Genomic DNA, 15,324 nt, shown 5'->3' with positions numbered 1-15,324 from the left:
TTATGCTGTTACAGGGTCAACCAATTAAATTAGGGGAGTATTGTTTAACTCAATTCCTTATATTGCTTGTTTTGTATTCTCTTGTATTTGTTTTATTTTTATTGATCATATTGGGTATAAGACATCATATGCTTCATTGGTATTAGTGCACATGGTAGTTTATGTGCTTAACAAAGTAACCCTTTAGATAAAGGTAACTGTGAACTTCGCAGTATTGTACTCTATTGAATGGCCCACTGAGTATAAAAATATGTTTAAGGAAAATGCTGCACCATAGCATAATCTTTTAGACCCTTCACCCTTTAGAACATAAGGAGGACACGTCTAAGCTAGAAGTTTATAGTAAATATACAGAGAAATGTTTGTTCAGGGAATAGCATAATTATAGTTTATGAAAGCAAATGTATTTTTCCCTTTTATTAATTAGTATGGTATCTGCAAAGTGAATTTGGTAATTCCTGATGTTTGTCAAAGAGAGTAATTCTTATCATAAAGATGTGTTTACCTTTAAAAGAACTTGTAGTTTTAAATGATGTTCTGTTTGTATGCTTTCCTCATACAGGAGTGTGAGAGAATTTAGGTTGGAGAATTATAAACATTATAGATAGCAGCCATCCAGAATAAAGCAACACAAGGTTCTTTTATTTTTTTAGAAGTTCAAAGTGACAGTGTAAAGAAATTCATTTATGTTCATTGACTGTTTTCTTTTTTTCCATTCTTACTACAGGGCAGGCCTTAGCATAAGTTTTAGCATAACCATTCAGGCCCTTGATGAAGTCTGACAGGTTTTCACTTGCATAGTATTCATGAAGTATCATTTAAAAGTGTATAGAGAAGTTGTAAATTATTCTCTGAGAAATGTCAATGTATTTAGTTTGTATCAACAATGTTTTGTTTGATTTTAAATGACATAGGATGAAAGTGACGTTTTATTTGGACATAATTGTGATTGTATTGCGGTGTGTACTCATCCTGTACTGTTTCTGTTTGCTTCCTAGACTCCCTGTGACTCGAGTGTTTGCTTGCCATGGGTATCCACTGGTTGCCTTGTCTAACCCATGAACAAACCATCAGATTTCCAGTATCTCCCTGCGGAAGAACAGTGGATAAGCACCCCTACTGCAAATGACCTGTTGGAGAACTGTATTATAGCAAAGTGTCAAGGTGCAGCGCTCTCAAATGGACAAAGACTGTTCTTAAAGTGTTCAGAGGCCACCTAGAGACAGTTGTGCTGTTGCTATGTCATGCTTTACTGTGGAAAAGGAACTGTTGGACATATTGGGGGGGTGCTAGCAATGCAGGTGGAGAGAGACAATGCAGCGTTGTTTGGGGGTAGATGGGGGGGCTGGTTGGGTCTCTGTGCTGGTAGACCGGTAGTTTTGGGAAGGCTGGAAGATAGATGGAATGTATTGGAGGGATTGTACCTATATGCAGTGACAATTAGTCTATAACAGTATATCACGACATAGGAATATTTTTCTCTTTAGTATTCTTATAGAGTTCCGTTACCATAATATAAGGCTTTACTAATTTTCTATGCCTGTCTATTTTTATGTTATTCTGTTAGAATAAAAGGATGGTATGTTAGGGGTAATATGAACCTGATGGCAGCCATCTTGTTCTTCGCAGCCATCTTGTTTCTCGCAGCCATTTTGTAATGAATAGACTTTATTATACTGGGTTATTATGTAGTAAGAACTATATGCATATTATGATAGTTTCCTTAGCTGTTCGGCCTTGCCAATGTACTCTGGCCCTACGCCCAGAAATAAGATAGAATAAGATCATGTAAACAAGATGGTTCAGAAACCTTGTTGTCTCCGCAGATGGTAGTTTGTTATGACTCTGTAAGTATTGTTATGAGAAACTCATATTCTAGCTTTTCCATGTATTTTTTGCTCTGTATAACTGTGTAAGATGACCCGGTCCTAACGTGTCATCCCCTTAACCCTGTATGTCACTATAAGAAAGGCTTGCACTGTGCAATAAACAGAATTGGTTTCGATCATAATGCAGCGTGGTCTGAGTCATTCTAAGGGGCCCTTATCAGATAATCTACATATGCCTCAGGTGGTACACTAGGCCCCAGGCTTTGGCCTGCACTGACACTTACCCCCTGGGGGGGACACCTAACAGGTAATCACATACCAGTCGCTGCCTCACACCATTACCCGCTGCTGGGAAGACCCCCTGATGTATGCAAAGCTCCATGGGATGATGTGGAAACAACACTTGCCATCGACTTAACTCATTACACGGACGGATGAGGATTACCCTGCTTTGGGAACAAAGTATGCCACTCGTTGCAGCTGGTATGTGATTACCTGCCTGTGTTTTTCTACTCTGCTTATCAACCATTTATTTGGGAACTGCAAGTTACTCTCTGTTTGCCGTGGTTCATTTTCACTGTGGAAGAGTTTATATCAGTGATAGTTATGCACCACTTTGATACCAACTACTGACAGAGCAAGTGTGTCTGGCTGGGACTGTTGTTCATGAGCTCATTGCATTAACAAATCTTTCTTGCTACCATTTGGAAAAATGTGCTAAGCTCTGTTTTTCTGTATCTCGCTTACGCAACTTATTGCACCAACTTACTGCCTGGCATTTGCATCTTGTGATCTACAGGCTCTGAACTTATGTGGTGCACCACGTTAATACCTTTGCTTTTGCTGCATACTGGGGAACCCCATTAGGATGTATGAATGTGTGTGTATGGATGTTTTTATGAATTGTGTGTATATTTAATGTATATCAATTTGTGATACTATATAAAAACATAATTTATGCTTACCTGATAAATTCCTTTCTCCTGTAGTGTAGTCAGTCCACGGGTCATCCATTACTTATGGGATATTAACTCCTCCCCAACAGGAAGTGCAAGAGGATCACCCAAGCAGAGCTGCTATATAGCTCCTCCCCTCTACGTCACACCCAGTCATTCGACCGAAAACCAAACGAGAAAGGAGAAACTATAGGGTGCAGTGGTGACTGGAGTATAATTTAAAATTTAGACCTGCCATAAAAAACAGGGCGGGCCGTGGACTGACTACACTACAGGAGAAAGGAATTTATCAGGTAAGCATAAATTATGTTTTCTCCTGTTAAGTGTAGTCAGTCCACGGGTCATCCATTACTTATGGGATACCAATACCAAAGCTAAAGTACACGGATGACGGGAGGGACAGGCAGGATCTTTATACGGAAGGAACCACTGCCTGAAGAACCTTTCTCCCAAAAACAGCCTCCGAAGAAGCAAAAGTGTCAAATTTGTAAAATTTGGAAAAAGTATGAAGAGAAGACCAAGTTGCAGCCTTGCAAATCTGTTCAACAGAGGCCTCATTCTTAAAGGCCCAAGTGGAAGCCACAGCTCTAGTAGAATGAGCTGTAATCCTTTCAGGAGGTTGCTGTCCAGCAGTCTCATAGGCTAAACGTATTATGCTACGAAGCCAAAAGGATAGAGAGGTAGCAGATGCTTTTTGACCTCTCCTCTGTCCAGAATAAACGACAAACAGGGAAGAAGTTTGGCGAAAATCTCTAGTTGCCTGTAAATAAAATTTCAGGGCACGGACTACATCTAGATTGTGCAGAAGTCGTTCCTTCTTTGAAGAAGGGTTAGGGCACAATGATGGAACAACAATCTCTTGATTGATATTCTTGTTAGTGACTACCTTAGGTAAGAACCCAGGTTTAGTACGCAGAACTACCTTATCTGAATGAAAAATCAGATAAGGAGAATCACAATGTAAGGCTGATAACTCAGAGACTCTACGAGCCGAGGAAATAGCCATTAAAAACAGAACTTTCCAAGATAACAGCTTGATATCAATGGAATGAAGGGGTTCAAACGGAACCCCCTGTAAAACGTTAAGAACTAAGTTTAAGCTCCACGGTGGAGCTACAGTCTTAAACACAGGCTTAATCCTAGCCAAAGCCTGACAAAAAGCCTGAACGTCTGGAACTTCTGACAGACGTTTGTGTAAAAGGATGGACAGAGCTGAGATCTGTCCCTTTAAGGAACTTGCAGATAAACCCTTTTCTAAACCTTCTTGTAGAAAAGACAATATCCTAGGAATCCTAACCTTACTCCATGAGTAACTCTTGGATTCGCACCAGTGTAAGTATTTACGCCATATCTTATGGTAAATCTTCCTGGTAACAGGTTTCCTAGCCTGTATTAAGGTATCAATTACTGACTCCGAAAATCCACGCTTTGATAAAATCAAGCGTTCAATTTCCATGCAGTCAGCTTCAGAGAAATTAGATTTTGATGTTTGAAAGGACCCTGAATTAGAAGGTCCTGTCTCAGAGGCAGAGACCAAGGTGGACAGGATGACATGTCCACTAGATCTGCATACCAGGTCCTGCGTGGCCACGCAGGCGCTATTAGAATCACTGATGCTTTCTCCTGTTTGATTCTGGCAATCAAACGAGGAAGCATCGGGAAGGGTGGAAACACATAAGCCATCCTGAAGGTCCAAGGTGCTGTCAAAGCATCTATCAGGACCGCTCCCGGGTCCCTGGACCTGGACCCGTAACAAGGAAGCTTGGCGTTCTGGCGAGACGCCATGAGATCCATATCTGGTTTGCCCCAACGACGAAGTATTTGGGCAAAGACCTCCGGATGAAGTTCCCACTCCCCCGGATGAAAAGTCTGGCGACTTAGGAAATCCGCCTCCCAGTTCTCCACTCCTGGGATGTGGATCGCTGACAGGTGGCAAGAGTGAGACTCTGCCCAGCGAATTATCTTTGATACTTCCATCATCGCTAGGGAACTCCTTGTCCCTCCCTGATGGTTGATGTAAGCCACAGTCGTGATGTTGTCCGACTGAAACCTGATGAACCTCAGAGTTGCTAACTGAGGCCAAGCCAGAAGGGCATTGAGAACTGCTCTCAATTCCAGAATGTTTATTGGAAGGAGACTCTCCTCTTGAGTCCACGATCCCTGAGCCCTCGGGGAATTCCAGACAGCGCCCCAACCTAGTAGGCTGGCGTCTGTTACAATTGTCCAGTCTGGCCTGCTGAAGGGCATCCCCCTGGACAGATGTGGCCGAGAAAGCCACCATAGAAGAGAATCTCTGGTCTCTTGATCCAGATTCAGCGTAGGGGACAAATCTGAGTAATCCCCATTCCACTGACTTAGCATGCACAATTGCAGCGGTCTGAGATGCAGGCGTGCAAAAGGAACTATGTCCATTGCCGCTACCATTAAGCCGATTACCTCCATGCATTGAGCCACTGACGGGTGTTGAATGGAATGAAGGACACGGCAAGCATTTAGAAGCTTTGTTAACCTGTCCTCTGTCAGGTAAATTTTCATTTCTACAGAATCTATAAGAGTCCCCAAGAAGGGAACTCTTGTGAGTGGTAAGAGAGAACTCTTCACCTCGTTCACTTTCCACCCATGCGACCTTAGAAATGCCAGTACTAACTCTGTATGAGACTTGGCAGTTTGGAAGCTTGACGCTTGTATCAGAATGTCGTCTAGGTACGGAGCTACCGAAATTCCTCGCGGTCTTAGTACCGCCAGGAGAGAGCCCAGAACCTTTGTAAAGATTCTTGGAGCCGTAGCCAACCCGAAGGGAAGAGCTACAAACTGGTAATGCCTGTCTAGGAAGGCAAACCTTAGATACCGGTAATGTTCTTTGTGAATCGGTATGTGAAGGTAAGCATCCTTTAAATCCACTGTGGTCATGTACTGACCTCTTTGGATCATGGGTAAGATTGTCCGAATAGTTTCCATTTTGAACGATGGAACTCTTAGGAATTTGTTTAGAATCTTTAAATCCAATATTGGTCTGAAGGTTCCCTGTTTTTTGGGAACCACAAACAGATTTGAGTAAAACCCTTGTCCGTGTTCCGACCGCGGAACTGGGTGGATCACTCCCATTAGTAAAAGGTCTTGTACACAGCGTAGAAACGCCTCTTTCTTTATCTGGTTTGTTGACAACCTTGAAAGGTGAAATCTCCCTTGTGGAGGAGAAGCTTTGAAGTCCAGAAGATATCCCTGAGATATGATCTCCAACGCCCAGGGATCCTGGACATCTCTTGCCCAAGCCTGGGCGAAGAGAGAGAGTCTGCCCCCCACTAGATCCGTTTCCGGATCGGGGGCCCTCACTTCATGCTGTCTTAGGGGCAGCAGCAGGTTTTCTGGCCTGCTTGCCCTTGTTCCAGGTCTGGTTAGGTTTCCAGCCTTGTCTGTAGCGAGCAACAGCTCCTTCCTGTTTTGGAGCAGAGGAAGTTGATGCTGCTCCTGCCTTGAAGTTACGAAAGGCATGAAAATTAGACTGTCTAGCCCTAGGTTTGGCTCTGTCTTGAGGCAGGGCATGGCCTTTACCTCCCGTAATATCAGCGATAATTTCTTTCAAACCGGGCCCGAATAAAGTCTGCCCCTTGAAAGGTATGTTAAGTAATTTAGATTTAGAAGTTACATCAGCTGACCAGGATTTTAGCCACAGCGCTCTGCGTGCCTGAATGGCGAATCCAGAATTCTTAGCCGTAAGTTTAGTTAAATGTACTACGGCATCAGAAATAAATGAATTAGCTAGCTTAAGGGTTTTAAGCTTGTGTGTAATCTCATCTAATGGCGCTGAGTCAAGGGTCTCTTCCAGAGACTCAAACCAAAATGCTGCCGCAGCCGTGACAGGCGCAATGCATGCAAGGGGTTGCAATATAAAACCTTGTTGAACAAACATTTTCTTAAGGTAACCCTCTAACTTTTTATCCATTGGATCTGAAAAGGCACAGCTATCCTCCACCGGGATAGTGGTACGCTTAGCTAAAGTAGAAACTGCTCCCTCCACTTTAGGGACCGTTTGCCATAAGTCCCGTGTGGTGGCGTCTATTGGAAACATTTTTCTGAATATAGGAGGGGGTGAGAAAGGCACACCGGGTCTATCCCACTCCTTAGTAACAATTTCAGTAAGCCTCTTAGGTATAGGAAAAACGTCAGTACTCGTCGGGTACCCGCAAAATATTTATCCAACCTACACATTTTCTCTGGGATTGCAACTGTGTTACAATCATTCAGAGCCGCTAACACCTCCCCTAGCAATACACGGAGGTTTTCCAGCTTAAACTTAAAATTTGAAATGTCTGAATCCAGTTTATTTGGATCAGATCCGTCACCCACAGAATGAAGCTCTCCGTCCTCATGTTCTGCAAATTGTGACGCAGTATCAGACATGGCCCTAGCATTATCAGCGCACTCTGTTCTCACCCCAGAGTGATCTCGTTTACCCCTAAGTTCTGGCAATTTAGACAAAACTTCAGTCATAACATTAGCCATGTCTTGTAGAGTGATTTGTAATGGCCGCCCTGATGTACTTGGCGTTACAATATCACGCACCTCCTGAGCGGGAGATGCAGGTACTGACACGTGAGGCAAGTTAGTCGGCATAACTTCCCCCTCGCTGTCTGGTGAATGTTGCTTAACATGTACAGATTGACTTTTATTTAAAGTAGCATCAATGCAATTAGTACATAAATTTCTATTGGGCTCCACCTTGGCTTTTGAACATATTGCACAAAGAGATTCCTCTGTGTCAGACATGTTTAACATACTAGCAATTAGACTAGCAAGCTTGGAAATACTTTTCAACTAAATTTACAAGCAATATGCAAAACGTTACTGTGCCTTTAAGAAGCACAGAAAAACTGTCACGGTTGAATAACAATGAACCGGATTAGATATAGAAACCAAATTTTCACAGTAAAAGCATAAATAAAGCAAAGGATTGCACACATTAGCAATGGATGATTAACCCTTAATATCAGAAAAAACGTATAACAATTGAAAATATAAGCGTTTTTATCACAGTCAAAGCACAGTCTCACAGGTCTGCTGTGAGTGATTACCTCCCTCAAAACTAGTTTTGAAGACCCCTGAGCTCTGTGGAGACGTCCTGGATCATGCAGGGAGAAAAAGGCAGACTGTGACTGAATTTCTGATGCGTAGTAAAAGCGCCAAAATAGGCCCCTCCCACTCACAATACAACAGTGAGGGAAGCTCAGTAAACTGTTTTAATTTAAAACAAACGACAGCCATGTGGAAAATAATGCCCAAAACAATTTTTCACCAAGTACCTCAGATAATTAAACGATTTAACATGCCAGCAAACGTTTAAAATCTAATTTATGAAATGTCATTAAAAGCCTGCTGCTAGTCGTTCACACTGCAAGTTAGGCTAAAAGTTATATGCATACAGTATTTTCCCAGTGAAGTGCCATTCCCCAGAAATACTTAAGTGTAAACATACATACATATCAGCCTGATACCAGTTGCTACTACTGCATTTAAGGCTGTACTTACATTATATCGGTATTAGCAGTATTTTCTCAGTCAATTCCATTCCTTAGAAAATAATATACTGCAACATACCTCTTTGCAGGTGAACCTGCCCGCTGTCCCCTGATCTGAAGTTACCTTACTCCTCAGAAGGGCCGAGAACAGCAAATGGATCTTAGTTTCGTCCGCTAAGATCATACAAGAAAAACTCAGGTAGATTCTTCTTCAAATTCTGCCTGAGAAGAAAAACAACACACTCCGGTGCCGTTTTAAAATAACAAACTTTTGATTGAAGATATAAAAACTAAGTTTAATCACCACAGTCCTCTCACACATCCTATCTATTAGTTGGGTGCAAGAGAATGACTGGGTGTGACGTAGAGGGGAGGAGCTATATAGCAGCTCTGCTTGGGTGATCCTCTTGCACTTCCTGTTGGGGAGGAGTTAATATCCCATAAGTAATGGATGACCCGTGGACTGACTACACTTAACAGGAGAAATACTTTTTGCACTGAAATAACTGTTTTTTGTTTCTATATGTGCTTTTCATCCTAGACTTCTTTCTCTTTTTTCTGCTTATGATTAAATAGTTTTCTTGGTTGCAATATAGATAAATTTGATGATTTTAGAGGTGAGCTTTACTAAATGTTTTTCTGTGTTTGTTTCCTAAGAAAAAATTGTGTTTTCTTTTTCATATGCATTTCCCAAAATGAAACTGACAGTCTGTAAGAAGGAAATATACTGATTAACCTGAATCATTTCAAATATAAGTACAAAACATATATTTAGAACTTTACATATAAAGTGCCAAACCATAGCTGAGAGTGTCTTAAATAAAAGAAAACATACTTACCAAAAGACACTCATCTACATAAAGTAGATAGCCAAACCAGTACTGAAACGAGAATCAGTAGAGGTAATGGTATATGAGTATATCGTCGATCTGAAAAGGGAGGTAGGAGATGAATCTCTACGACCGATAACAGAGAACCTATGAAATAGATCCCCGTTAGGATGACCATTGTATTCAATAGGTAATACTCCCTTCACATCCTTCTGTCATTCCCTGCACTCTGAGAGGAACCGGGCTTCAGCATGCTGAGAAGCGCATATAAACGTAGAAATCTAGCACAAACTTACTTCACCATCTCCATAGGAGGCAAAGTTTGTAAAACTGAATTGTGGGTGTGGTGGGGGGTGTATTTATAGGCATTTTGAGGTTTGGGAAACTTTGCCCCTCCTGGTAGGAATGTATATCCCATACGTCACTAGCTCATGGACTCTTGCCAATTACATGAAAGAAAATAGATTAGCAACCCCCTGCACCTCGCCACAGCTCTGCTGTGGCGCCTACCTGCCCTCAGGGGTCTGAGAAATCTCACTATAACTTCGTTAGGCTATGTCTTCAGCTTAGGCCCACCGGAGCTGGAGCTTGCTGCCTTCATATGAAAATCAACTGCACATCTGAGGCGCGAAAATTAGGTCCCGCCCATCCTATGCGATATCTCTCTGCCAAACAAAACCGCTGTAAAGCGGTATAGGAACTAGCCATGTGGGTTTTTTGTATCCCCAAATAAAACATATAAGCCATGTGAAACCCTCCAGTGCCATTAAACATAAAAACGTTTCATCATAAAAACGTTATGTTGCCAGTGTCAACCATGCTGCCATTCCTTTGTTGCATTTTAGCCCATAATATACAGGTCCCAGTAATACCCCTTCATACATGTAGGATTACTGCTTACCCCTTCACTCATGGGAACTATGTCAGCCAGTTCTGAAATACCACAGTCTCTCCAGAAATAAATGACTGAACATACCACAATGCTTGTAGCATGAAAAAACGTTCCCCACACTGAAGCTTCTCAAGTACTCCTCAGCCATTCTGTGGGAACTCCTCTGGATCTTAGTGACAACTGCTAAGATCATCAACCTCCAGGCAGAAATCTTCTTCCATCTGCTGCCTGAGGGAAAATAACACTCACCGGTACCATTTAAAATAAAGTCTTGCTTGAAGAAAATAAAAACTATCATTTTAACACCTCTTTCACTTTACCTCTTCCTATTACTAGGCAAAGAGAATGACTGGGGGGTGGAGAGAAGGGAGGAGCTATATATACAGCTCTGCTGTGGTGCTCTTTGCCACTTCCTGTTAGCAGGAGGATAATATCCCACAAGTAAGGATGAATCCGTGGACTTGTCGTATCTAGTACAAGAAAATTCAACAAATAAAATTAAAATTGTTGTATCTAGTGTTTAACCCTTTGCTTGCAGAAGGCTTTTGTAGCACATTAACCAAAATTAGCATCTGTAAAAAGGCTGTTATATTCAGGATATACACTGATAACATTACAATTACCCCAATATAAGGTGTGCTAACACCTACTGATTGCAAAGGTTGAACAGGTAAATTTCTAATTGCATATCTGAGTTAAAATGCAACTTTACATTTGAAATGATAAAAAATTGAGATAAGGATGACCTCAGACTTGCCTTCTCCAGGTGAAGGCTGTAGCATATGCAGGATGTTCTGATTTAGGAGATGCTGTTGATTCATTGGCAAAGACATAGGTAAAGAACTCAAAAGTGCTGAATTTACAGGGTGTGGAAGATTGTTTGAAGAGTTTGATGTAAAATGAGCTGGGTGCTCAGGTTCAGCAAAAGCAAAAGCTCCACTCAAAGAAAGCTGATTTTGCAATGAACTTCCAGATGCAGAAGTGACAATTAAACCATCTTGAAGGACAGATGTAGTCTTTGTAATAGCCGGCTGACCCACTCCAGCAATAGATACAGATGAAACAGGAACAGAACCTAAAATAAAAATATTAGTTAATTTAAGTACACAAACAAAACAAGATTTATACTTTTAATAAATACGTTTCTTGATATTCAAAATATATTGTCAAGAATTATGTTAGTACCATAACTTGGAGTTAAAGGGACATGAAACCCAAAAATTTTCTTTCATGATTCAGATAAAGAATACAATTTCAAACAACTTTCCAATTTACTTCTATTATTTAATTTGCTTCTTTCTCTTGTTATCATTTGCTGAAATGTTTATCTAGGCAAGTGTGCAGCAGAGAACCTAGGTTCTAGCAGTGTATTGGTCGCTGCATATATAAACTGAGTGTCATTGGCTCACCCATGTGTTCAGTTAAAAACCAGCAGTGCATTGCTGCTCCTTCAACAAATGATACCAAGAGGATAAAACTAATTAGATAATAGAAGTAAATTAAAAAGTTGTTTAAAATTGTATTCTCTATCTGAATCATGAAAGAAAATTTTTGGGTTTCATGTCCCTTTAAGTTAAAATCCCACAGAAGCCGTCTGCTCTCTTTTCCTATAAGAAGCCTTGTCTTATTGTGCTTTATTCACTTAAATCCAGAACATTTACTCAAGAAATAAAGAAGGAATTTAGGAATACAAAAAAGGGTTACTGTGACCCTCCAAAACAAACACTACATATCTAAAGAGTTTGTTTTTGAAGGTTCTGGAAGGTTTTTACTTGACTTAAGTGTCATGTTTAGGAAGTTCTACATAGAAATATAAATCCAGATAAATTCATTTCTTCACCTTTATAATAATCTATACCAGTACTGCAGAGTATAGGGGGTCTAATTACTGGAGTAGGTAGAAACATTCCACAAGTCTGAAGTTGTATGAACCCTCCCCGATCACACAACACCCCAGTTATATTTCTACAACTCCAACTTCAGTGGTTAATTCATAGCAAAGTATGAACCTATTAGAAGAAAAAAGTGTTGTGGGTCCGTAACAAAGCTGGACCAAAGAAAGACAAAGGAATTAATTGCAAAGGAGGTCATACAGTATTATAAGACCTTGCTACCAAATGATGATTGAACTGACAAAAACACATTAAACCAACAGGATTTAGTGAAAGTATGACAATAACTGATCACACAAAAAAAAACTGATAGGCTAACAATACTTTGGAAGCTTCCTGGCCCTCAAATAGGTAAGGAAAATAGAGATCAGAATTCATGAGTTGATTTTAAAGGGACAGTAAACACCAGAATTTTTGTTGTTTTAAAAGATGGATAATCTCTTTATTACCCATTACCCAGTTTTGCATAACACACACAGTTATAATACACGTTTTATCTCTGTAATTACCTTGTATCTAAGCCTCTACAGACTGCCCCCTTATTTCAGTTCTTTTGACAAACTTGCATTTTAGCCAATCAGTGCTCACTCCTTGGCAAATTCACGTGCATGAGCTCAATGTTATGTATATTAAACACATGAACTAACGCCCTTTAGTGGTGAAAAAAGGTCTAAGAAATTAGCATATGAACCTCCTAGGTTTAGCTTTCAACTAAGAGAATAAAGCAAAATTGGTGATAAAAGTTAATTGGAAAGTTGTTTAAAATTACATGCCCTATTTGAGTCATGAAAGTTTTTTTTGGACTAGACTGACCCTTTAAATACTACTTATGAGCTCTGACCCCACCAAATCTGTAAATATCAGCCTTTTCTTCATTCAAAGAAGAAATCATAATAACCATCTGAATACAAACCACCTTTGGAAAAATGAAGTTGGAACAAAGATAGAAGTACTAAGCTAATAAACATATGTCCATGTGGACCCATATTAATGCAGTATGTGTGCTCATTTTAGTAGTTGCTTCCATAACGTTTTTTGTTGCCTTTCTGCTTCTCCTTTACCATGGTTTCCATACACACAAGATACTGTGCAGTGATACAGTGCCCACCACTAATATTGACACCATTGGTAAATATGAGCAAAAAAGGCTAAAAAAATTGTCTTTATTATTTAACCTTTTGTTCAGAAAATACAAAAAAATATAATTTATGCTTACCAGATACATTATTTTCTTACTAAGCAGTGAGAGTCCACGAAATCCATTCATAACCTATGGGAAATACTTCACCTGGCCACCATGAAGAGGCAAAGACACCCCAAACAAAGCATTAAACATCACTCCCACTTTCCATACCCTCTAAGTAGTTCAAGCTGATAAGAAAAAAGTAGTGAGATACAAAGGGTAAAAAGGTGCCAAGACTGTCGCCACTACACTATTACAGGGCGGGTTCGTGGACTCTCACTGCCAAGAAAATAAAATAATTTATCAGATAATGGCAGTGAGAATCCACGAAACCCGTTCATAACCTATGAAAACCAATACCCCAGCTGTGGGGAGAAAAAAAGCAAGGAACACCACTTGAAGAACCTTTCTCCTCAGTTAAGGCAAAAACATCAAATAGGTAAAAAATTTCTGAAAGTGTGTAATGAAGACCAAGTAGCAGCCTTACATATCTGTTCAACTGAAGCCTCATTCTTGAAGGCCCTGGACAAAGACACTGCACGAGTAGAATGTGCCGTAATCCGTGATGGAGGCTGCTGACCCACTTCCATATAAGCCATGCAAATCAAGTTTCTGAGCCAGAAAGATAGGGTAACAGCTGTGGCTTTTTCATCCTTGCGCTCACCGGAATACAGGATAAAGAATGAAGATGATTGACGAAATTCCTTGGTAGCATGAAGATAAAACTTTACAGCTCTAACAACATCTAGATTATGCAATAACCTCTACTTGGAGAAAGAGGGATTGGGACAAAGAGATGGAACAACAATTTCCTGATTGATATTGTGAGTTGAGACAAAACACCATCTTTGTCCGAAGTACAAGGCAGGTCACACTGGAGGGCAGACAATTCTGACATTCTATGAGCAGAGAAAATAGCTAACAGAAACAACACTTTCGAATTTTGTAACTTAATATCAATAGAATGCATAGGCTCAAACGGAGCCTGTTGAAGAACTCTAAGAACAAGATTAAGACTCCATGGAGGAGCAATAGGTTTGAAAAAAGGTCTAATTCTAGCAATAGCCTGAACAAACGACTGAACATCTGGCAAACTAGCCAACCTCTTATAGAACAATAAAAAAAGAGCAGAAATCTGATCTTTAAGACAAGTAACTGACAGGCTCTTCTCCAAACCATCCTGCAGAAACTGAAGGATTACACAGAGTCTTCACCTTGTGCCAAGGAAACCCATGTTCCGTGCACCAAAACAGATAAGTCCTCCACACCTTATGGTAAATATGTCTGGTAACCAGTTTACGTGCCTGAACTAGAGTATAAATCACCGCCTCAGAGAATCCTGTCTGGGACAAAACTATGCGTTCAATCTCCATGCATTCAGCCTCAGAGAATCTAGATTTTGATAGAACAGAACTTGCGCCAGAAGGTCTGGCCTCTGATTGAAATGCCAAGGAACTGCTAAGGCGTCCACCAACTCCGCCTGAGGATATCTCAATCTCGATCCATATCTCGGTAGTTTGGTATTGAGACAGGAAGCCATCAGCTATATCTCTGGTTACCCCCACCTGTAGTTGGTCTTGCAAAAGCTCCTGGTTTAGCAACCATTCCCTGGATTTCTGAGTCTGTCTGCTCAGAAAATCTGCTTCCCAGTTCTTCACACCTTGAATACAAATGGCTGATATATGGCTTTGGTATGTCTCTGCCCATTGAAGGATATGAGACACTTCCAGCATGGCCAGAGAACTGAGTTCTGCCCTGGTGATTGACATAGGCCACTGTAGTTATGTTGTCCAACTGAAATCAAATAAAACGGACAGAACAAAAAGGGGACCACGACTGAAGAGCATTGAAGATGGCCCTCATTTTCAGAAAGTTGATTGGAAGGATTTCTTCCTCTGGCCGCCAGGTTCCCTGAGCTCTAAGAGAACCACACACAGCACTCCAGCCTGACAAACTAACATCTGTTGTTAAGATCTCCCAGGATGAGAGCATGAAGGACCTGCCCTGGAGAAAGGGTTCCTGAGACAGCCGCAAGGAAAGAAACTCTCTTGTCTCTAGATCCAGAGATATTACCTGAGACAGGTCTAAATAATTCCCACTCTATTGCTTGAGAATACATAATTCAATTTCCAGCCATGCGTCCGAAAGTACCAAAGTAACTTTTAAGTTGCTAAATGTAATGATGGCACTTAAACCAAGATATTGTCCAAGTATGGTGCAAAAGAA

The 15,324-nt window shown here is 40.8% G+C and overlaps 1 protein-coding gene across 4 annotated transcripts in view; it reads right to left on the bottom strand.

The window, feature by feature from the left end:
* The window catches only part of MBD5 (methyl-CpG binding domain protein 5), a 902,668-nt gene that overhangs the window by 396,008 nt on the left and 491,336 nt on the right, over window positions 1-15,324 (bottom strand). For all 4 annotated transcript variants that reach the window (XM_053698283.1, XM_053698282.1, XM_053698284.1 and 1 more), the window contains one exon: window positions 10,781-11,098. In XM_053698283.1, the coding sequence (XP_053554258.1) occupies window positions 10,781-11,098 (318 nt within the window). The remainder of the gene's footprint in view (window positions 1-10,780; window positions 11,099-15,324) is intronic.

This window comes from Bombina bombina, chromosome 1, assembly GCF_027579735.1.
Source record: "Bombina bombina isolate aBomBom1 chromosome 1, aBomBom1.pri, whole genome shotgun sequence".
Classification (NCBI taxonomy): Eukaryota; Metazoa; Chordata; class Amphibia; order Anura; family Bombinatoridae; genus Bombina; species Bombina bombina.
The sequence above is the reverse complement of the archived record's forward strand: the minus strand, read 5'-3'. Positions and strand labels throughout refer to the sequence as shown.